The sequence below is a fragment of the Nematostella vectensis genome, chromosome 3 (genome assembly GCF_932526225.1).
Source record: "Nematostella vectensis chromosome 3, jaNemVect1.1, whole genome shotgun sequence".
Classification (NCBI taxonomy): domain Eukaryota; kingdom Metazoa; phylum Cnidaria; class Anthozoa; order Actiniaria; family Edwardsiidae; genus Nematostella; species Nematostella vectensis.
In genome coordinates, this window is record NC_064036.1 from 8,004,536 (window position 1) to 8,028,259 (window position 23,724).

A 23,724-nucleotide genomic window follows, 5' to 3' on the forward strand; every position below is an offset into this window, starting at 1 on the left:
CAACTTTTCCCACCCTTCTTCTTCTAGTAGCAAATAAATACCTCACGATTATAAAGGGTATTAGGGGAAGGGGGTTTATACAGCTACGGACATCTAAAATGCCTATAGAAAGCTCAGATCGGCCTACCGACCGACAAGTTTCAGAAGTCTATCAGCCTCGTTGTGACGCTAGCAGTGACAATGCCGTGAGTGAGATTATCGTTGGCTTACCTGGTTTGCCGTCTTGAGAATCTTGTATGAATAGCGCTCTTTGTTTTTGGAAATGGCAACGATCTTTTTGAAGCCGCCATGTTCCCTACATTGCCTGTCAAAAAGCAACAAAACACTCTTTCATAAAGGACATACTTTAGCTATCTTTTTTAAGTACTTAACTTTGTATGCGTAAATACGACCTTATTTGAAGATAACAAAATGGGAGTGTTATTTCACTTACTTTCCGTTGTCTAAGCTCTTGTTGACTACTTGGTGTATGGCACAGAGTATCGGACCAATCACCGTCTCGCTCACACGCTCAGAGTCGCTCTCCTTCTCAGGGTCGGGTAGCCTGCGTACAAGGTCACGCATGGCGTATTTACCTGCCAAGAGTAAAGGAAATACTTGCTTCTCTTCTAAAACGCCTTGGGCGTTTGTCAATGACACGTTATTCTTTAAAAAAATGTCTATCAATTACACCTTTGCTATTGTTTATAATTGAAAAAAAAATCTACGAACGAAGTCGATACTTTATTAAAGATATTTGATTAAAAGTTTCTCAGTAAAGCGCTTGAATCAGCCGATGGAAATGGATTCCTTGAGTCACTTGCTAATGTGCGGGAACATAAAATGGCGGTGTGATTGGCCTTCTTTCTGTAACCCCAAGACATTTGACTTACCAACGAGGTGTTACAGTCAATGGCTAAGTTCTTAAGACCCGTGACTTACCAATAAGGTCCTTGTTCCTTGGGTCAATGGCTAAATTTCTGAGACACGTGGCGACAGCGCGAACAACGGGGTCGTTATCGATTCGTAGAAGTTCCACTAGTATTGGCAAGCCCTTGTCTTTCCGCACTGCAGAACGAATGACCACTGCCCACTAGAATAGAAAAAGCCAAGCGGTTAGAAAAAGATGCAGAAAAGGTATCTCTAGACAGCCCCCCAAGCCATCTGTATGTCAGACGTGTAGCGGATATTTAACGGAAATACCACAAAAGCTCTTAAAAGCATTCTCTCATATAAGCGCTCCTCTCTCCAAAACAATATCTTATTAGTAAACAATTTCCCACTTTTACTGTAACCAAATACTTCATGTTATAAACGGCGATTTATCAGACTTTCAAATAAGCTCGAAGTGTCTTGAAGGACCCTCATGTCATATGTGTATGTTCTGGCACGATGCGTACAACTGGCGGAAACGGGTAATTCACGGAAATTGTACTAGTCCTTTACAAAAGACTCCTCTCCAAGTCATATATCCGATACATCCTAGTGTGTTTTTATACAATCTCCATTCAAACTCACCCTCCAATCGCAAGCCATCAAGTTATGCAACGCTCCAGCCACACCCTCGAGCGTCTCCGGATTGGACGCCTCAGCCATGATTGACAGGTAAGGTTTGACAATCTCAGGCTGCCATAGCAATGCCACGCCCTCGACAGGGTCCCTCTTGACGGTGGGTTCCTTCTTGTCCTTGGGGGCCTTCCCCTTCCTCATGCCGCCACACCCTGCGAAGCAGCTTGGAGGGTGCTCGGAGGCAACCTTGTCCTTCTTCTTCTCCTCGTTGGGGAGAGGTGCATCCGGGTGAAGCTCGCGGTCGATTTCGTCCTCCAGTCGGTAGGAAAGGTTTCGCAGGACGCACACCGAGTTCTCCACAGACTGGTGCAGAAACAGAGACAAGAGTGTCGACATGCAATCTTTATCTTACTTACAGACCGAGTTACCGAGGTTGTGCCTTAAAACCGTAAGGCTTGCTCAGAATTTTTTTTTTGTTTAGACGGAACGTACGTACAGCGTAATGTAAACCACCCAGATTCTGATGTTATGCCTATGTTAGGTCACGTAATGTCGATATTATGCCTATGTTATGACACGTAATGTCGTTGTTATACCTTTTGTGATACATAATGTCGATGTTATGCCTTTTATGATACGTAATGTCGATGTTATGCCTCTTTTGATAGGTAATGTCTATGTTATGTTTCTTATGATACTTAATGTCGATGTTATGCTTCTTGTGATACGTAATGTCGATGTTATGCCTCTTGTGATACGTAATGTCGATGTTATGCCTCTTATGACACGTAATGTCGATATTATGCCTTTTATGATACATATTGTCGATGTTATGCCTTTTATGATACGTAATGTCGATGTTATGCCTTTTATGACACGTAATGTCGATGTTATGCCTCTTATGATACGTAATGTCGACGTTATACCTTATTATCGACGTCACTTTTTCCAATCGGCGCGTGCACGATCCACACAAAGCAGTCAACAAGTCCTGCGCATGCGCGCATCTCTCGCCTCGCTTCCAGTCCCGCGGAAGAAAGGTTCCTCAGGATCCCGCTGGCGTTACGGAAAACAGTCGACCATTTGATGGGCGGGATGGGCTTGCCGCTCTGGAACAGGTTCTTATCCCAGCCGGAGTACGGAATGATGATGGTGGTGACGATGATGATGAGACACAGCCTGATGATGCGGTACTTGAGCGCCTGAACGTTAGCAATAAAGAGGGTGGGCAGTGAAGACGAGATCATAAATCAGGATGGGATCGACATGAACGTTAGTAATAAAAAGGGTGGGGATTGAAGCCAGAGTCATCAAACAGGAACGGCACGGCAAGAATGTTAGCGATAAATAAGGTGAGTAATAAGGAATCAACTAGGATGAGTATCTCACATGAGGGGGAGGAGGAGGGACATAAGAGGGTATTTAAGAAAATAGGGACATGCAGCAGGGGCTCCTCCATACGATAACAGAGACGTCTGCATTTAAACGTCTAGGACGCGTTTTGTCGCCAATTCCCTGTCAGCAACATACCTCGCACGAGCTCAAATTCCACAGCACACCCAATACCAGCTCTTTGACCTGTAAAAAAAAAAACAACACCACGATAACAATAATGTCACGTAATTCTCCCGTCCACGTCCTTAAGACCGAGAAGATGAAGCATTAACAAAGTCAAGAGGACGACGAGAGGAAAGCCGAGCCCTTGACGTCCTTTTGAGGTGTCCTATGCTGGTTCGGGATTCCTGTGGTGGATGATGCGACGTCACCTGAAACCCCCTTGGCTGGCTCTTCCCAGCCCCTCTTGCCTCGCGGCAGCCGCAGGAATCCCGAACAGAACGCCAATGACTAGGCTGGAAAGAGGGGGATTGTGGGTAACAGTAAGTGTTGTCCCTGAAAGGGACAAGGAGGTTAGTCAGCACAGAGGTCCATAAATTTATGATGAGTCTCTGATTAGAGATAGAGCGACAGATGTAGAAAGAAATAGTCTACAGAATGAAAAAAGGATCGAAGAAAAGTTTGAGTTTAAAGATAAGCGCCTTTTATTTTGACTCAAATTAATGAAGGGTTGTTCAAAGTTAGTATATGCCAGAGATTTTAAAATTTGCGTTATGCTTGTAAATATAGAGCGCGTCTTGCTTTATTTCCACGACTGGGCAATAGCGTGACGGATATGACGTCATTTTGGATGGCGTGACCAATACCTCCTTTTCAGTGGGTCGCACATTGGGTAAGTTATCGGAGGCGGTGTCCTGTAGCACATAGCGATCTTGTTTAGCTCTCGCTTGCAGTTCGCTCTAGTGGTAACAAAGACACGCTGAGCCGAGAGTAGACTTTGAACTATCTAGAACCCCTGGACATGAACCGAGGGCAGACCTTTGAACTAGTCAACTGACTTTGCTACTTTGATAACTATTAACTGAGGCTTGAGTGAGGCATCATGTAGGAGTTTTACCTCGTCTTTTGGCGTCCGCTGAAGAAGTCGGAGCAAAGTCTCGATTCCGTCGCATTCAGCGATTGCAAGCTAGGAAAATAATATTTTCTGTCAATGACATGTATCAACAGTATCAACAGCCCAACACACCCTGTCCATTTTGCTTCAATCTCATTCTCCTATTGGCCTTCTAGGGAGAGGTTTTACTGACCTTGTTCTCGTCCCGTTCCTTGCTGAAGGAGACGTTTCTGAGGCAAGAGGCGGCTGCTCGGTGCACCTCGTAATGGTCGTGGTTCAGGAGGTGGACAAGCGCGGGTATGCCACCCAGTTCCCTGTTGACAGACGAAAAAGGGGTGAAGGGAAGGTGGAAGGGTGTACAACCCAGTGTCCTATAGACAGACAGTTCCCTTGTTGACAGACAAAAAAGGGGTGAAGGGAAGGTGGAAGGGTGTACAACCAAGTGTCCTATAGACACCCAGTTCCCTTGTTGACAGACAAAAAAGAGGCAAAGGGAAGGTGAATGGAAGGGTGTACAACCCAGTGTCCTATAGACACCCAGTTCCCTTGTTGACAGACAAAAAAGAGGCGAAGGGAAGGTGAATAGAGGGGCGTACAACCCAGTGTCCTATAGACACCCAGTTCCCTTGTTGACAGACAAAAAAGGGGTGGAGGGAAGGTGAATAGAGGGGCGTACAACCCAGTGTCCTATAGACACCCAGTTCCCTTGTTGACAGACAAAAAAGGAGTGGAGGGAAGGTGAATAGAGGGGCATACAACCCAGTGTCCTATAGACAGACAGGAGGGGTATGCCACCCAGTTTCCTGTTGACAGACAATAAAGGGGATGAAAGGAAGGTGAATAGAGGGGTGTACCCTTTAGATAGATAATAAAGGGAAAAAAGAAAAATATAGCGATCACAAACAGACGTTAAAATCTCATGAAGGGCAACTCTGCCTAAGGACGCCAGATTCACGCTCCAAGAATTCTTTCCGGATAGAAACACCATCTCTTAAACCGTGTAATTGTACCCTACTGTCCCTTGTAAACCGTGTAATTGTACCCTACTGTCCCTCGACATACCTTATCTTGCCCTTGACTGCCTCGTCGTTGTAACACAGATGCTGGATGTAGTACGCCGAGTTCACCACCAGGTTGATGTCGTCCGTCTGGAGATACTCGATCAAGTCCTGTAGATCGGGCTCGTGTGCGTACGTCTTAAGCTCTGGGGGAGGGTAAGGATAAGGAAGTTATCGATTAAGAGTAAATAGGTATGCCATAGCCATGTATCAATATTGGAGCAGGGTATTTCTACAAAGGTTGGACTGCTTTTTTAAGTGGCAAATAATAGGAATCGTTGAATAAGGAAGAGAAGCGCCTTAACAAACTCAGGATAAAGACTTAGATCATGCCTTATGCTGTTGGAAGAGACCTTTGAATATACCCTTAGGCGTGGTCTAAAATAAAATTGACGAAAATCAATAATGAGTGTTCTACAGTGCGACCATATGGGAGGTGAGGGGCGTTAGTGTTCTTCTAGAAGAAGACCTGAGTAGCAAACAATGACACCACTGTGCTGTATGGTAACAGAAGGAGGCAAGAAGGTACTCGTTACCAGTGCCCACCTGCATAAAGGTCCCTCTCAGTCTTGCCATCATCTTCATAGTCCGCGAGCCAGCGGTTGCACGCAAAAACCCAGCGCTCGTCCTTCACTAGGATGACGACTTCCTCCAGGAACCAGCCCGTGCCCAGTCCCCTGCCGTCATGGCCGATACGGACCTTCTCCAGCTACAACAGAACAATGACAGTGGTTACGACAGATGAGTGTGGTTACAAGGGAGGTCATGTCTACTGTGACCGTACCGAAAATGCCAGTATTGATTCTCATACACTTCTACCTCTGTAGTTCCGCTATCTTCGTTAACGGTTTAAAACCATATCAACCTATTTAAAGTGATGTTTTGCTCTAAAGAAGGTCAATCACGCCGCCATTTTATGCTCCCGCTCACTGGCGAATCAAAAAAAGTATCCATTTCCATCGGCTAATGCAAGCAAGTAACCAAGATATTTTCAATCCAATATCGTCAATAACATATAAGACTTCATTCTTAAATTGTTATTTTGAAGTTTCCTTGCGAATAAATCGCTGTATTTCGAGGGATAAACAGTAACAAAGGGGTGGGTGATCGACATTCTTTAATCTATCTCTACATATGTGGGTAGTGCATGGTTTATTGATCTTACATTTCCGACGTCTTGCGTGAGAAGGTTGAATCGGAAGGACGTCCCTCTCTGGAGCTTTCCTGCCGGATCACACACTTGTTTGAGCTCGATAACGCCCGTGTCTCCCGCGTCGCCAAATATTTGCATGTACACGTTAGAGTCGGTGCCCGCGTGCCGTCTCTGACCCGTCTTCAGAGTAACGGAGTAGTTGACAACTGCAAGAAGAAAGTGATAATCATCAATAAAGTAAAGAGTCCTTGAGAATGTCTCGTGTATCTCTTGTTCTAGAGTGGTAGAGTGGAAGGCGTGAATGTAACAAGTATAAACGGGAAATGAAGGTCTGTTGTTGTTGTTGCCGTCGAGGTAGATCAAAGGGTATCTTTGACATGTTTGATGTCATGGCAACTAACCTTGCGACTCGGGGGAGTGGACGAGTTCCACGACTGCTGCCTGGCTGCCACTCTCAGGTAACCACGCCCTGCATGGAAAGATGTAGTGCTCGCCTCGGTTGGGGTTATTGAGCACGACCTCCTCCAGGTACCATCTGGACGAGGGCGAGGTGCCATCATGGCCGACAGTGACCTTCTCAACCTGTCAAGAGACATGGCAAAACATTGCACCTCTAGCAGTACACATTGAACAATTCACATCAAACAGTACACCTCTAGTATAACACCTCAAACATTACACCTCTAACATTACATCTCAAGCATTACTTCTCAAGCATTACACCACTAGCACACCTCTTCACGCCTCCTCATGCTCGTTCATACATAATGAATAAAACGTATTACTTCATAAAGAAGACCGGCCGGGGAAGGCCAGTATATTGGTGGACCCCAGAGCTAAATGGCCGAGCCTTACAGGGCAAAACTCTGTCAAATGGGCTCTCGTTAACCTATAGCTAAAACACAAGCCAAAGAGATCGTAACTCTGCCAACTGCGCTACTTGGGTTCTTAGACATCGCCTACCTTGCCGACGTCACTAGCGCTGACGGTGAAGTAGTCGGTCTGATCCGGTTCAAAGAGACGCTCCATGATCCCTGATCGCTCCAGCTGAATGCGCCCCGTCGTGCCACGGTCGCCGGTGATTTCAGCCCACACGTTTGCCTCAGTGCCCGCATTCTTCAGGTTTCCGGTCTTGATTTGCAGGTGATACGTACCTAGACGAAAATGCACAATAAGCTAATGACGTAGATACTGATTTAGCAAGGCTAGTCTGTTTTTTGACAATGTCGAAAGAGAGTAAGCGCTTCTGGTTAATATTGAGGCTCCCATTTGTCGAAATCGAAAAAAGATTATAACTTAAACACTTTTGTAAAGCAACAAGAAAATAAGGAATTCAACTACGAAAAAGCTTTCCTGACATATTCTTGCCTGACAAGTCCTAGCTTCATCTTCAAATGTAACGGAAACAAGCGAGCAGGGGTAAAATGGCATAATACAAGCAGCTCATCAGAAGCTCACATTCCGTCCTAGTCTAAAGGCTAACAGAAGCCCATATTCCGTCCTAGTCTAAGGGCCAACAGAAGCCCATATCCCGTCCTAGTCTAAAGGCCAACAGAAGCCCATATCCCGTCCTAGTCTAAAGGCCAACAGAAGCCCATATCCCGTCCTAGTCTAAAGGCCAACAGAAGCCAACATTCCGTTCTAGTCTAAAGGCCAACAGAAGCCCATATCTCTTACTAGTCTAAAGGCCAAGAGAAGCCCACATTCCGTTCTAGTCTAAAGGCCAACAGAAGCCCATATCCCGTCCTAGTCTAAAGGCCAACAGAAGCCCATATCCCGTCCTAGCCTAAAGGCCAACAGAAGCCCACACTCCGTTCTAGTCTAAAGGCCAACAGAAGCCCACATTCCGTTCTAGTCTAAAGGCCAACAGAAGCCCATATCCCGTCCTAGTCTAAAGGCCAACAGAAGCCCACATTCCGTTCTAGTCTAAAGGCCAACAGAAGCCCACATTCCAATCTAGGCTAAAGGCCAACAGAAGCCCATATCTCTTACTAGTCTAAAGGCCAAGAGAAGCCCACATTCCGTTCTAGTCTAAAGGCCAACAGAAGCCCATATCCCGTCCTAGTCTAAAGGCCATCAGAAGCCCATATCTCTTTCTAGTATAAAGACCAACAGAATCCAACATTTCGTCTTAGTCTTGAGTCAACAGAATTCCATATTGCGTTCTAGTCTATAGTCAACAGAATCCCACATTCCGTCCTAATCTCAAGACCAACAGAAGCCCATATTTCGTTCTGGTCTAAAGTTCGACAGAAGCCCTTAGCCCACGCCTGACTGTGTCAAGGTCAGAAGGCAAATGAGTGTTCCATGGACTTACTTGGTTTAGCTGCGAGTTCTCGAACCGTCTTGCCATCACCTTCATCCGGGGCCAACCAGCTCATGCAAGGGAAGACCACGTGCTCTCCATGTGACGGCACGTCTACCGTCACCTCCTCCAGGAACCACCCGGACCGGGTCTGATCGCTATCATGGCTGACCAGAACTTTCTCTACCTTCAACGATAGGGAAGCGAATTTTAATTTCGCGTTAGAAATTAATCCCGAAATTCAATATAGCTATTGAAATACAGCTACGTATAGTACAAAAGTTACTTAAAGAATGCCGACCACTGACCACCACTGCAACTGATTTGCTATTGCGTCTATTTGCTACAATACTACAACTACAATACTTAAGGAAAACAACATTCGATGGCCATTGCATAAATTAGCCGATGGAAATGGATGCTCTGTATAGCGGGAGTATTGGCCTTTCATGTTCAGGACTTCACATATAACGAAAAACGCGCTAATCTCAGTATGAGGGTACGACTTCAGTTCGAGAAGGCAGCACTATTTAGCTATTTCGGTTCTCCTGGTATCGAAAGGGAGTAGAGTAACCTTGCTGGAGAGTAAAAAAACCCTTTGCACTGTCACCACTGGGAAATATTTGGGATTTCCTTGCATTTAGGACTAAAAATAGAAATAAGACAAATAACCTTGGCGGAAAAACTTCATTTACCTGTATAAAAACATTGACAAAATTACAAACTATGCCATTAGAACTGACCTTGCCGATATCCGGGGTCTCTACGGTGAACTTATAAGTACGGCCCTTGTCGAACTTGATTTTGGCGTTGCCGTGCTGCCGTAGCTGGATCTGCTCCGTCATGCCTTTGTCTCCTACGAGCTGGATGTAGACATTGCCCTCAGTGCCGTCCCCGAGAACATCACCCATCTTCAGGCAGAGCTGGTATGCTACGACTGGGAATGGAAAAATAACGCAATCGTGTCTAGTCACGCAATAAAACTCTGTCAAACAACAGCTGGTACGCTAACGCTGGGAGTGGGAAAGTGGTCACGCAACCATATCTAGTAACACGATCATATCTAGTAACGCAATCATGTCTAGTCACACAAACTCAGTCAACCAAAAACAGCTAGTACGCTATGACTAGGAATGGAAAAGTGGTCACGCAACCATATCTAGTAACGCAATCATGTCTATCAACACAATCAAACTCTGACAAACGACCACAGCTGGTACGCAACCACTGGGAATGGGAAAGTGATCAAGCAATCATCTAGTCACGCAATAATGTCTAATAACCCAACCATGTCTAGTCACGCAATCAAACTTTGTCAAACAACAGCTGGGTCGCTACCCCTGGGAATGGGAGAGCATAACTGGTCAGCGGTCAAGTCACTAGCAATCATGTCTAGTCACGCATTCGACCTCAGTCACACAAAAACACAGAGTTACTATCAAGTCATAAGCTTATGACTTTTCATATAGATGCGCGATATAAGTCATACATATCATCATCAATCATTTGATTATTATCATCACTATAAAATAATGTTATTCTGTCCTAAATCAAGTCATACCTCAGAGTGTTTGTAATAAACTTGTGCCAAGTTACGCAACTAGTCTAGCAAGGCAAGCGAGAACAGCCTGTGAAATTGTCTGATTATTGAGGTAAAATTGCTCTGGGCGGTTTTCTCATAAAAATGAAAGTCTACAGCTTAGTCCAGGCTATATGTGAATTTATACAAGAAGATAAGGTTATGCATTAGATGAAGGATTAATTTTCAGATACGACGCTATCAAGCAAAACCCTGAGTGCGGTGAGAAATACGAAAAAAAATCTTGACGAAAGAGTAATACACTAGAATGCGAGAAGAGGCTCAATAAAAATGCACGCAGCTTAATGCAAATAGTATAGACGCTTTTCAGTTGGGGTATTGGTGTGTATTCATGTTACTTTGATCTCTTACAGGAGCAACTCCGATGGATTTTGGACCACACATTCGGAATCATTGTCATAAAATTTTGATGAATAAAGGAACGCAACACGACAGAGTCACACTTTACATTGCGAGACGAACCTTTTAAAGCCAGAAACTACGTTTGATAAACTTCACCTTTAGATTCGGAGAAAAATTCAGGAAGACATGTGATCCAGATAGGGGAGACATCGCTTAAGACCATGGTTTCTTGAGTCTCCGGTGGTCCAAGGTTTTGCCACAACACACGCATTTACGAGTCGTCTGAACCCCACAGGTGCGACACGATCAACAATAAACAGACTTGGAACAATCTCCTCTGTGCACCGCCTTACGACACAACATTATAGACAAAACAAGGGATAGTACGGGGAGCTGTCGTGCTTTTATAAATCAGTTGGACCAATGACAATTCTCTTTTCAAGGCTTTTTACTATTTGATCGAAGCTGGTGTTAAATATTTTACAGCATTTAAAACACCGCTACGATTATTCGCGTTAAATTCAACGCGTAATAAAAAGCGTGAGGTGGACATGGGAAGATTATCCTGTTATCGAAACGAATAATGTTGGTGGCGAGCCATTTCACAATAACAGACTAATGGAACATTTGAAATTTAATCAAAGTGCAATAGAGTTCTACGCAAAACAGAACTAACGCTAAAGCAAAACAAAGTGATATTAAGATAATAACACGCCCATTGTAATTATCTTCCGAGATGAGCGCTCACATCAAAACACTATGGATAGTTTTGTAGACACTATCGTATCGTGCTTAGAATCTCATGGTTATGCGGCAGGAAAAGGAATTTCCGATTATTTTGTATGGAAATAAAAACAACGAGAAATGATCCACCGGAAAAGGGAAAGAGAAAAGATCCATGGGAGAACAACAAAATATCCACTGGGGAACGGAATAAGATCCACCGAGGAAAAATAAAAGATCCACCAGGGAACGGGAAAACATCCATCGGGAAATAAGAAAAGATCCACCGGGGCAACCAAAAGTAAACATATCCACCGTAAAAAAACTTTCAGCCTTACCAGGTCTCGAGTCTAGGTCCGGCTCCGGCAACTCCGTTGGCTGTACAGTACGATGTATTTCTGTCCTTCGCTCCTCGTAGCCATACTGTGGCGTCCGGGCCATGTCCTGCTCGGACGGCTCTGGAGGGCGCGGCGGAGGCGCCGACTGCACGTTGACATGCGTCCGTTCGATGAGGATCCTTTGCTCGCGTACTGTGTCTGGGATGCTTGGTGGGGGTGCTTCTGGTCTGGTGGTGGGGGCTTGGGTGGGTGTGGTCGGAGTGGTAGTCGTGAGTGGCTTAGTGTAGCGCAGTTCTTCTTGGATGATGGTTCTCTTCGCGGGAGTTGTGTATCTGAAAGGTGACAGAAAAACACACACAAGTACAGTGAGTCACGCTCGCAAACAATCTAGGGTAAATAGATTTTTCTGGTACTTACAAAATTGGAAGTTAAAATTCACAATTTCCAAACATTCGCAAAGTCTAGTGTTTTTCATAATGTTCCTCAATAAAAAAAACTCTTCCGCTTTATATAAAGCCCCGTGTAAATAGCAATGACAAAACATCATGCCTTGCCAGTAGTATAGGACTTGGGGGTTTGAGCACATATAGAATTATCCGGCTGCGTGACTTTTTGGCCGATGGGGGTTTGAGCACAAGCGCGATTTGGAGGCTCTGAGCGTCGGTTCCGTTTGAGGGCTCTGAGTGTCAGTCCGATTTGGAAGGTGTTTCCGCCAGATTCCGTTCGGGCAGGGCTTCCAGCCCAGACCGTCTGGAGCCGGCTCACGGCTCCGGTCGTTGGTCCCTAGGGGTGGTGCACCCGTGCAAGAGGGGAGTCGAATCTAAGGAGTAGCGAATTTCGCGCAGGGAAAGCGCTACGAACAGCTAGACTGGATGGGGGGCTCCCCTAGAGGCCCGAGTCGAGTCTCGGGCCTCTCGTCTCTCAAATTCGCTCTGGCGTTAAAAATAACATTCCATTAAACGGTCGGCGACGAAATGGTATTCCGCGTTTTTCAAAGCCTAAACGATCGTCAACGACACTGAAATCAATGAGGCACTCAAACACGCAGAGCAACAGATCCTTAACAAGGTATCCCAATTGGTGTTCGAAGGGTCGGGTTGGACTATTGAATCATTCGGCTGTCACTACCTCAACGTTGTAAAAAAAACTACCTATGATGGGTGACTCCTACACCGAGCTCCCCCCTGGACTACGAAGTAGGGGGCTGATCAATTTAAAGGAGGTTAACGAGTTCTTTCGGTGTTGTCACATCAGACGCTTGAATCAGCAGAGTAAGAACCCCCAGAGGATTAAACAGTCTGATAGAGAACTTATAGACAGTTTGGACTACTCAGGCGTCTGCCTCCAGACCAATGAGACTCAAGCGGTCAAGATGTCTGATAAGGAACACAGCACACTACAATTCACGAACCATCGCAAGCAGCAGCCGGTACCATTCGTAATCTACGCCGACTTTGAGGCCATAACAGAGAAGATCCAGGGGTGTTAGCAGAGCAGCGACTCATCATACACCGAAGCCTACCAAAGACACACCGACTGTGGGTACGGCTACAAAGTGGTCTGTTGCTACGACGACGAGCACACAAAACCGACGCAGATCTACAGAGGTGAGAAGGCAGTCTATATATTCATGGAGAAGATGTTTGAGGAAGTCAAGTACTGCAAGGCCGTCGCGCGGGAGCACTTCAATAAGGACCTAGTGATGAGAAAGAGCGGCGCCGAACAGTTCAAAGAGTCCAAATGTAGGACTGCAATAGGAAGTACACTAGGGATTGCATTCGACTGAGAGACCACTGCCACACCACTGGCAAATTCAGGGGCTCCGCCAACAGGGAATACAACCTGAAGCTTAGAGTGGACCAAGACGCGATGAGGATCCCCGTCATATTCCACAACCTGGGAGGCTACGACTCCCACTTCATAATGCAAGAGATCGCCTCCATCGTAAAGAAGCACACCTACATAAATAAGAGTGTGAACGTAACTGAGATAAGCATAAACGCCATCCTAAACAACATGGAGAAATACATGGCCTTCATGCTCGGCCGACATCTGTCATTCATCGACAGCTTCCAGTTCATGAGCTCAAGTTTGGATAGGCTGGTGAGCAACCTGCCGAAGGATTCGTACACAACCTCGAAATACAAAAATTAGGAACTCGACCTCATGGTTAGGAAAGGTGTGTATCCCTACGACTACATGGACAGTCTCGAAAAGTTCGACGGGGTAGAGCTACCATCAAAGGAGGACTTCTACAACACCCTGAACAGCGAGCTCATCTCATACAACGACTACCCAAACCAAATGGAAAATGTTCAACCTCAAAAACATGGGCGAGTACCACGACCTGTACCTAGAGCCAGACGTCCTCCTACTCGCAGACGTCTCCGAGAACTTTAGAAAGATATGTCTTGAGTACTACGAACTGGACCCATGACACTACTTCACATCACCTGACCTATCCTGGGACGCCATGCTGAAAATGACCGACATAAAGCTGGAGTTGATAACCGACATCGACATGTTCCAGTTCATCGAAAAAGGGGATGAGGAGTGGGATCTTCCCGATACGGGAAGGCCAACAACAAGCACCTAATGAGCCAACGCCTACCAACAGGTTGATTCAAATGGATGACTGAGAAGCAAATCGATAGGATGGACCTAGCGAAGTACGACGAAGGGTGCTGATATTGGAAGTAGATTTGGAATACCCAGAGAAGCTGTACGACCACCACAACGACTACCCGCTAGCCACAGGAAGAGTCTGTGTGGTGACATGCTTCCCAACTACTGCAAAGAGATAGCAGCCAAATTTGGTGTACAAACGGGACTCGTGAGTAAGCTGAAACCTACGCTAAGCGATAAGGCGATAAACCCCGACTGCCCTTCACCGACACACTCCCTGACCTACGAAATGCAGACAAGGGACGTCTACAAAGACTTTTGGAACGACAAAGACAAATTCGACAACAGCGACTACCCTAGAGAGTCACCCTACTATGACGAATCGAACAAAAAGTGATTGGGAAGTTCAAGGACGAGGCCGCGGGGGCCCCCCGTGTGTGAATTCGTCGGCCTGAGGTCGAAGATGTACTCATACACCCAAGGCTACCGACCTGGTGGAAATACCGCAAAAGCAAAAGGAATAAAAAAAAAGGTGATCAGGGAGAACATCAAACATGGCGACTACAAGAGAACGCTACTCGAGAACGGACAGATGCACCACAAAGTGAAGAAGATTAGAAGCCAGAGCCATTAATTAGGAAGTTATGAAATCAACAAAGTGAGCCTCAGCAGTTTTGATGATAAAAGGTATATTCTAAACAATGGAATTAACAGTCTAGCATACGGACACTACGACGCCCGTTAGAGTGGCGACGAGCGCGGACCAGCAGCAGCACGCCACCCCTCAGACGGACTGAATAGAGGTGCCGAGCACTAGCTGCTGAACCTAGGCACCTCAGGACACCACAACATCGAAAAAGCGTGAGGACCAGAGAGTGGTCGAGGAGCTGGGGCCAGCGGAGCCGCACGGATGGAATAATTGGCCATCGACACGGCCTACATGCCATGCTTTATGAGCTGGAATCTCGCTTTGCTCATTGGTCGAATGGGCCCTCAACACAGCTAACATGCCATGCGCCTCTGGTCTGGAATCTCGCTTCGCTTGATCCCAGATGAACCGGCGCCTGCCTCTCGACCGGTGAGTTGGCCAGGGGGGCTACCGCCTCGCTCGGCCCGGCGCCTCAGCCCTTCGGTTGAGTCGAGCCCTCACATACCCCTTGCTTCGCGAGGAGGAATGTTTTCCCACCGAGACTCGACTCGGGCCTCTCGGGGAGTCCCACATCCCCGTCTAGCTGCTCGTAGCGCTTTCTCTGCGCGAAATTCGCTACTCCTTAGATTCGATGCCGGGGACTCCCCTCCTGCACGGGTGCCCGACCCCTAGGCCTGAGCCGGCTCCAGACGGTCTGGCCCAAATGGAATCCGGCGGAAACACCCCCCAAATCGGACCGGCGCTCAGAGCCCTCAAACGGAACCGACGCTCAAAGCTTCCTAATCGCGCTTGTGTTCAAACCCCCATCGGCCAAAAAGTCACACAGCCACCCAATTAAAAAAAGTGACACAGCCGGCTAATTCAACATGTGCTCAAACCCCCGAGTCCTATACTACATTTGCCGACGCCAAGCAATTTTATGCGCTGTTAGTACATAATGCTGGGAAGTGTTGCGAGGCAGTTCTCAAACACTTCGTTTGTTTTGTGGAGGGCAGAGAGACAAGGTGAAATGCTTGGTCATGATGGCGCTATTCGCACGTAGCGAAGGAGTTCTCAAACACTTCGTTTGTATTGTGATCGGCCGAGCGAGACGGCGCAGTACATGGTAAAGTATTGGCACAATTTGCACGAGGCTTAAATATGGTAGCTCTACTACACTTCTATTTTAATCATTTAGTTACCGACAGCAGCGATAATGTCATTGCGTCGTCATGGTAACCTGCTCTCACTCACCGGACTTCCTCCGTAGTTGTGGTGAAAGTCCTCGGGGTTGTCGAGTACTTAGGTTCCTCTTCAACCACGCGGTTCTTAGAGGCCGAGTGGGGAGTGGTACCGTACCGGACCGTCTCTTCGATCGTCGTGTTCTTAGGGGGAGGGGTATAGGCCGGTCGTGTTTCGTAGTGTGTCGTTGTGGTTTTCTCGATTATTTTCTTGCTTTCGCCCCGAGTAGGAGTGGGAGGGGGCTGTCTGGAGGTTGGAGTCCCGGGAACACCTTTGGAAGAGGGAAACAGAAGTAACCTATTATACAATGTAAAACGTCATAGGAGTAGCAAGGGTTGTGCTTACTCGGTACCAGGTCCCTCTCGGTCATGTGGTCGTCCTCGGTTGGATCTAGCCAGCGGTTACACGGGAACACCATGTGCTCGCTGCGTGACGGAATCTCGAGCGTGACCTGATCCAGCCTCCAACCGGAAGCGAGGCCCTTGTTGTCGTGACCGATACGAAACTGTTTGATCTGAGAGAAGAAGCGTTGTCATCGAGAAGAAATACATTGGGAATGAGTCACAAACGCAATAATAAAACCCTAGAAAGTCATGCAATAACATCAACTAACAGCCAGTCACACAACACTCGGTGAAACACTTATAGCCGTCACACAACACTCGGTCAATCACCCACAGCCAGTCACACAACACTCGGTCAAACACCCATAGCCGTCACACAACACTCGGTCAATCACCCACAGCCAGTCACACAACACTCGGTGAAACACTCATAGCCGTCACACAACACTCGGTCAATCACCCACAGCCAGTCACACAACACTCGGTGAAACACTCATAGCCGTCACACAACACTCGGTCAAACACCCATAGCCGTCACACAACACTCGGTCAATCACCCACAGCCAGTCACACAACACTCGGTGAAACACCCATAGCCGTCACACAACACTCGGTCAATCACCCACAGCCAGTCACACAACACTCGGTCAAACACCCATAGCCGTCACACAACACTCGGTCAATCACCCACAGCGAGTCACACAACACTCGGTGAAACACTCATAGCCGTCACACAACACTCGGTCAATCACCCACAGCCAGTCACACAACACTCGGTGAAACACTCATAGCCGTCACACAACACTCGGTCAAACACCCATAGCCGTCACACAACACTCGGTCAATCACCCACAGCCAGTCACACAACACTCGGTGAAACACCCATAGCCGTCACACAACACTCGGTCAATCACCCACAGCCAGTCACACAACACTCGGTGAAACACTCATAGCCGTCACACAACACTCGGTCAATCACCCACAGCCAGTCACACAACACTCGGTTAATCACCCACAGCCAGTCACACAACACTCGGTGAAACACTCATAGCCGTCACACAACACTCGGTCAATCACCCACAGCGAGTCACACAACACTCGGTTAAACACCCATGTCACACAACACTCGGTCAATCACCCACAGCTGCACAAATCACTCGGCCAAACTAGCTAGCCCCACAACACTGGGTCAAACACCTACAGCCAGTCACACAACAACATCCTGCTCCACTACAAGAGCTGGTCACGCATGCCATGGTCACGTACAATGAATTACATACCTGCAACCAACTACGCAACGAATCATTGTTGGATAAAGAACATTACGCGACCATAGACACGCTCAAACACACTCTGTACCTTGCTTGTACGCGTCCATAGACACGCTCAAACACACACTTTATCTTGCCTGTACGTGTGCATAGACACACTCAAACACACTCTGTACCTTGCCTGTACGCGTCCATAGACACGCTCAAACGCACTCTGTACCTTGCCTGTATGCGTGCATAGACACGCTCAAACACACTCTGTACCTTGCCTGTATGCGTGCATAGACACGCTCAAACGCACTCTGTACCTTGCCTGTACGCGTGCATAGACACGCTCAAACACACTCTGTACCTTGCCTGTATGCGTGCATAGACACACTCAAACACACTCTGTACCTTGCCTGTATGCGTCCATAGACACGCTCAAACGCACTCTGTACCTTGCCTGTATGCGTGCATAGACACGCTCAAACACAATCTGTACCATGCCTATATGCGTGCACAGACACGCTCAAACACACTCTGTACCTTGCCTGTACGCGTCCATAGAAACGCTCAAACGCACTCTGTACCTTGCCTGTATGCGTGCATAGACACGCTCAAACACACTCTGTACCTTGCCTGTACGCGTCCATAGACACGCTCAAACGCACTCTGTACCTTGCCTGTATGCGTGCATAGACACGCTCAAACACACTCTGTACCTTGCCTGTATGCGTGCACAGACACGGTCAAACACACTCTGTACCTTGCCTGTACGCGTCCATAGACACGCTCAAACGCACTCTGTACCTTGCCTGTACGCGTGCATAGACACGCTCAAACACAATCTGTACCATGCCTGTATGCGTGCACAGACACACTCAAACACACTCTGTACCTTGCCTGTACGCGTCCATAGACACGCTCAAACGCACTCTGTACCTTGCCTGTATGCGTGCATAGACACGCTCAAACACACTCTGTACCTTGCCAGTACGCGTGCATAGACACGCTCAACATCGCACGTGAATAGACACGCTCAAACACGCTCTGTACCTTGCCAACGTCCAAAGTTTCCACGATGAACTTATCAGTACGTCCTCGTTCGAATCTCTTCTCTGCTTTGCCTCCCTGACGCAACTGGATCTTTTCCGTCTCACCGTCTTCGCCAATCAGCTGGAAGTACACATTGGCATCCGTGCCTGCGTTTGGGACGTCAGCGGTCTTGATGGCCAGATGATACGATATGTCTTAAAGAAATAAAAATCATACATCAGATTGCATAATACGTATGAACGGAAACATATGTAAGAAACATATCAGATGGTAGGATATGTTTGAACGAAAAAAATCCATACATCAGATTGCATAATACGTATGAACGGAAAAGAAACATATATCAGATTTTTTACGTTATGTCTGAACGGAAAGGAAACATAAATTAGATGGTACGATATGTTTGAATGAAAAAGAAAAATACATCAGATAGTACGATATGTCTGAACGAAAAAAACATACAACAACATTAGGCGGTATGCTGCGTCTGAACGGAAAAGAAACATATATCAGATGGTACAATATGTTTGAAGGCAAAAGAGAATAGATGATACGCTATGTCTGGACAGAAAAAAAATACATGAGATGGTACGGTATGTCTGAACAAAAAAACGCACACATCAGATGGAACGTTACATGTCTAAACGAAATATGCGGCCTTGAGCCGTACATTTAAGACCTCGGTCTGACAATGCTTCGTACAGACCGAGCAAGCGAGGTTAATAAAACTTTTTTTATATGGCTTATAAAAATTAAAATGACGAGAAAACAAATCAACTTTCGATTTCGCACGAATATCGATTAGTTTATCAATCGATTTCAAAAAGGCGGGAAAACAAGAAACACTCGCGCACGGTGAAAAAATATCAAACGACAACATATATAAAATAGACCTTGGAGTGAAGAGATGTTTGTTTTCGTAGCCCTTCAGAAGTAGAAAGAAGAATTCGTGGGCCCAAATGAATGGAAAAGAAAAAAGCCGTTCAGTGTTGTTTTCCTTGTGATAATTCAAACCCGACTTCAAGGCTAAAGGCTTAAATTCAGACAAGGGTGGAAAAGTTATTCCCAAACTCCGTCACGCCACTTCTGCTGAATTTATTTGTATTCAAATAAAATCAACCCAAAAGTAAATTTCTCCACATACACCTATTTCAATTAAGGTCGACTATAAGAAAATGGAAAATGATGAATGCCAAACACCACTGGTTAGGGAAAACAAGTCTTAGGCTAAATTAAGTTTGTAGCGAGGTCCTTGTAATAAATGAACGAATTTTGAATACAAGGAAACATTATTATTGGCCAAACTTTGTTCCATTTTCCATTCTCTTATCGTCAAACTTTCTTGAAATAGGTGTATATCGCTAGATTGATGATGGAGCTAACTTCCGATAGCAATTGCTGCTATTATAAAGCATTTGAAATTACACCTTTCCTTAAAATCAATCATGGAAACGACACCTCGGCGATTGGACGAAAAAAAAAACAACCAGAGGGGGCAGGAGTTTGTTTGCGTTCGATACAAAGAGTGAATATTGGAAATGGCGTTGACGCGTTGACAGTAAGGGATAATCTTTGAGTGGGGGGTATTCTGCAATGTAGCCCATATCCGTATTCCATTTCTAGGACAAGTTGATTGGAGAAGGCAAGCAACCAAACTTGGCTCCAAGTGAATATTTCGCTCCATTGATCGTAATGTCCATGTACACCGAAGTCTATTGTCCTGCTATGCAAATTCGATAGTTTCCGTATTTCAGAATCTAAACCATAGAATTCAGGGCCACATCCAAACTTATAAATATTTTTATCTTAAATTGTAGGGAAAAAACACGGTAGTTCGCGTGTTTTTTTCCCTACAAACCAAGATATATCCCGATCTAAACCTGTGTTTTGAGCACTGTACTATGAACGCCTGCACTCACACAAACGAAGTTTGAAGAACATTCTAAATTAATGCGTTGCGTAGGCTCCCCGTGGTTAAAACTATGACGTGCCCACTCGATCTCGCATAACTCAAGCCTTCAACATGGCGCTTTTCAAGCGCGAATTCATTTTTAGCTTTGCTATTACTGTCCTAGTCGGTTCCGGTTTACTGACAGTCGTATGGCATTTATCCCTAACACTGAAGAACAAGCACTTTGTTCCATTGAGCCAGGACACTCTCCGTAGCGAAACAAACTCTTCAAAGAGGGAAGAAACTACCAGATCAACCAACAGGCTGAAACCTTTGGACTTGTTTATCGCCATCGTCTCAGCACCATCGCGTGGAGTACGCCGCACTGCCATCAGAGAAACATGGCTGTCGACCATACCTTACTATCCGGGAATAGAAGCACGATTTTTCACGGACAGCATAGGGCTAGAAGACGGCATTAAAGCGAACTTAACAAGAGAAAGAGACCAATATGGGGACTTGGAGTTCTCGCCGGTCACAGCGGGAATCTTAATGGCTCACAGGTTGTTGTGGGCAATGTTTTGGGCGTACGGGCGCTATGATTTCAAATTCTTCTTGAGGACAGATGATGACTACTTCGTCTGCCTTAATCATCTTCACTTTGATATTCAGAAAAGGAAGCACGAGGAGTTTTTGTACTGGGGATGGCTTCACTGTAACCAAGGTGTAGTTAGGATAGACGAAGGCTTTTTAATAGTCGACAATGAGTTTGTACGGGAACTCATAAGTCGCAATACTTCACTTGTGTGCCATCCTTACGGTGACATAGCTGTGCGCATTTGGGTAGATCAATTTCAACAAGATAGAATGAAGATTTCTTTTTTCGCTGATAACCCGAGATTAGTCCACCAACGTAGTGGTCTTGGTGACCACGATCTCTCTGCCGACCTATGCAGCAAATTCATGGGGATCCACCAAGCATACCCGTCTTATATGCGAGCCTACTGGGACCTGGTTAAAGCGTCTTGGCGTAATGTTACTTTCCCCGAAGTTGCGCGCCAACCTTATGAAGTCTATTGCCGCTGGTGGCAATATGACTGGCGCAACATGTTTCCACCTTACCGCCACGAACCACGTCCTTGTTGGGGCCCGAACTCGGGCTGGCCGGAATTGAGTAAGATCAAGATGCATGAGGGAAGAGAAAAATAGATGACTTGTATGGCTGAATAGCGATGGTTTGAACTGACATATGAAAAGAGAAGGGTTGTGTTGCGTTTCAAATGGCTTACACTAGAATGATAACCCGAATTAATAAATAAGACGTTTAAAAAAGGTCTCACACAGGCTTACACGTGATTCCCTAGCATACTTACTTGGCTTAGGTAGTCACGTGATTCGCTAGCATACTTGGCTTTGGTAGTGACGTGATTCACTAGCACACTTACTTGGCATAGGTAGTCACGTGATTCACTAGCTTACTTGGCATAGGTAGTCACGTGATTCGCCAGCATACTTACTTGGCTTAGGTGGTCTTGGGGCGCCTGGCAAGACGTCACGTTCAAGCTTGCAATCATCTTTATCCTCGGCCAGCCAGCAGTAGCACGGGAAAGTAGCGCGGTCACCCTGTGCCGGCACCACCTCAACTTCCTCTACGAAGATGCCCTTATTTGGGCCGTGGCTGTCGTGTCCTATGCGAAGCCTTTCTATCTGATGATTACAAGATGGCGGATTGTTAAAACAATTCGGAATTGTGGTAGGGATAGTGAAGGAGATTAAAAAGTTTGTGTGTAGCTTAGGGTAACAGGGAGAATGCATGGGGTAGATGGGGCAGAGCTTGTGCGACGATGATAAGATAAGCATAAAATGAGATATGGGGCTGAAGAGGTATTCAACATAACCGAGCACCCAACAAACCTGGAACAAGCACACCTTTTAATATTATTAAATAAACAGATAAAGGAAGGGTATATTGAATTTACAAGTTCGAGGTCTGAGTTCTAATAAGCAATCTAATGTCACAGGGGTGGATCCAGGATTTCAAAATGGGGGATGGATAATGGCCAGATAGACGGCTAATAACTGATCAAGTGGTTTTTGTGTAGGTCACTACATAGATCTTACAATACTTCACGCTGAATTGGATTTGTCGCGTCAGCAACGTCGAGCAGGCAAAGGAAATTGGACAGTTCCTCCCGTCCCTCAGACATTTATTTTCTTCAAACAAAGTAACTTTTCAATTTTTTTATTCAAAAAGGGAGAAGGATATCCACCTAATCCACCCCTTGTATCCGCAAGTGTCATGCCAAGCTATCCAAAAAAACAACAACAATAGGCTAACCTTCCCTACGCGATTGTATAGACGCCATAAGTACATGTAAATGCACGCGATTGTATAGACGCCGTATGTACATGGAAATGCACGCGATTGCGTGACCCTTGAATAGACGCCATATGTACATGGAAATGTACGTGATTGCGTGACCTTTGCAACTAAAGTTGATTTATTTAGAAACATGAGTTCCTGTGTAAAGTAAGCACATGATTGGTTAAACCGTAATAGATTGGCTATGTACGGTTTGATTTACAATGAGATTTGTACCAGTCGTGCAATCGTTGGTATGTATACGCTTGATTGATATAGCCTTATTGGCTCGATTTTGATGTTTAAACACTATGATTACTAATAGCGTGAAGATAATTGTTATTATTATATGTGACTATAAGTATTTTAAGGGAATCACGAAGTTATTGACTAGTTTAGGACTCTAGTTATATGCATGTTAGAGACTTATGCTTGTGTTACCTGTGCTTAGTTAGAATTATCCCATAGTTGACCGCTTTGTAATAAATCCACGCATGTGACAATTCTGTGGGTCGTTTACTGGTGCGTACGACAAACGGGTCAAAACGCTGGCTTGAACTCGGGCGGTATTGTGGCCGCCTGCTATCACAGTACATATCTCATCGTTTACCTATCCTATGTCGACTGTCTCCACGATAAACTTGTACGTCCGGCCCTTCGCATCGCTTACCTTCCCTATGTCGACTGTCTCCACGATAAACTTGTACCTCCGGCCCTTCGCATCGCTTACCTTCCCTATGTCGACTGTCTCCACGATAAACTTGTACGTCCGGCCCTTCTCATAGCTTACCTTCCCTATGTCGACTGTCTCCACGATAAACTTGTACGTCCGGCCCTTCGCATCGCTTACCTTCCCTATGTCGACTG

General features: G+C 46.0%; 2 protein-coding genes across 10 annotated transcripts in view; one reads left to right on the plus strand and one right to left on the minus strand.

The window, feature by feature from the left end:
• Positions 1-23,724, minus strand: part of LOC5511245 — a 45,113-nt gene that overhangs the window by 1,556 nt on the left and 19,833 nt on the right. For 8 of the 9 annotated variants that reach the window (XM_048724717.1, XM_048724718.1, XM_048724720.1 and 5 more), the window contains 21 exons: positions 22,013-22,202; positions 18,605-18,798; positions 16,297-16,465; positions 15,964-16,222; positions 11,457-11,788; positions 9,197-9,390; positions 8,466-8,640; positions 7,112-7,302; positions 6,550-6,730; positions 6,161-6,354; positions 5,542-5,704; positions 5,000-5,141; positions 4,131-4,251; positions 3,941-4,009; positions 3,690-3,782; positions 3,019-3,066; positions 2,415-2,690; positions 1,498-1,851; positions 922-1,072; positions 434-575; positions 211-304 (listed from right to left, as the gene is read on the minus strand). In XM_048724717.1, coding sequence (XP_048580674.1) covers positions 211-304; positions 434-575; positions 922-1,072; positions 1,498-1,851; positions 2,415-2,690; positions 3,019-3,066; positions 3,690-3,782; positions 3,941-4,009; positions 4,131-4,251; positions 5,000-5,141; positions 5,542-5,704; positions 6,161-6,354; positions 6,550-6,730; positions 7,112-7,302; positions 8,466-8,640; positions 9,197-9,390; positions 11,457-11,788; positions 15,964-16,222; positions 16,297-16,465; positions 18,605-18,798; positions 22,013-22,202 — 3,732 coding nt within the window. The remainder of the gene's footprint in view (positions 1-210; positions 305-433; positions 576-921; positions 1,073-1,497; positions 1,852-2,414; positions 2,691-3,018; positions 3,067-3,689; positions 3,783-3,940; positions 4,010-4,130; positions 4,252-4,999; positions 5,142-5,541; positions 5,705-6,160; positions 6,355-6,549; positions 6,731-7,111; positions 7,303-8,465; positions 8,641-9,196; positions 9,391-11,456; positions 11,789-15,963; positions 16,223-16,296; positions 16,466-18,604; positions 18,799-22,012; positions 22,203-23,724) is intronic. The other variant, XM_048724716.1, reaches the window with a different exon arrangement.
• LOC116617650 (hydroxyproline O-galactosyltransferase GALT4) lies at positions 20,138-23,360 on the plus strand. Its single transcript, XM_032380567.2, has one exon. It carries the CDS (start codon positions 20,628-20,630, stop codon positions 21,702-21,704), a length of 1,077 nt encoding a protein of 358 aa, XP_032236458.1. The 5' UTR covers positions 20,138-20,627; the 3' UTR covers positions 21,705-23,360.

Bases quoted from the DNA above. Each gene is read 5' to 3' on its own strand.
- LOC116617650 (XM_032380567.2), top strand. From the start codon at position 20,628: ATGGCGCTTTTCAAGCGCGAATTCATTTTTAGCTTTGCTATTACTGTC.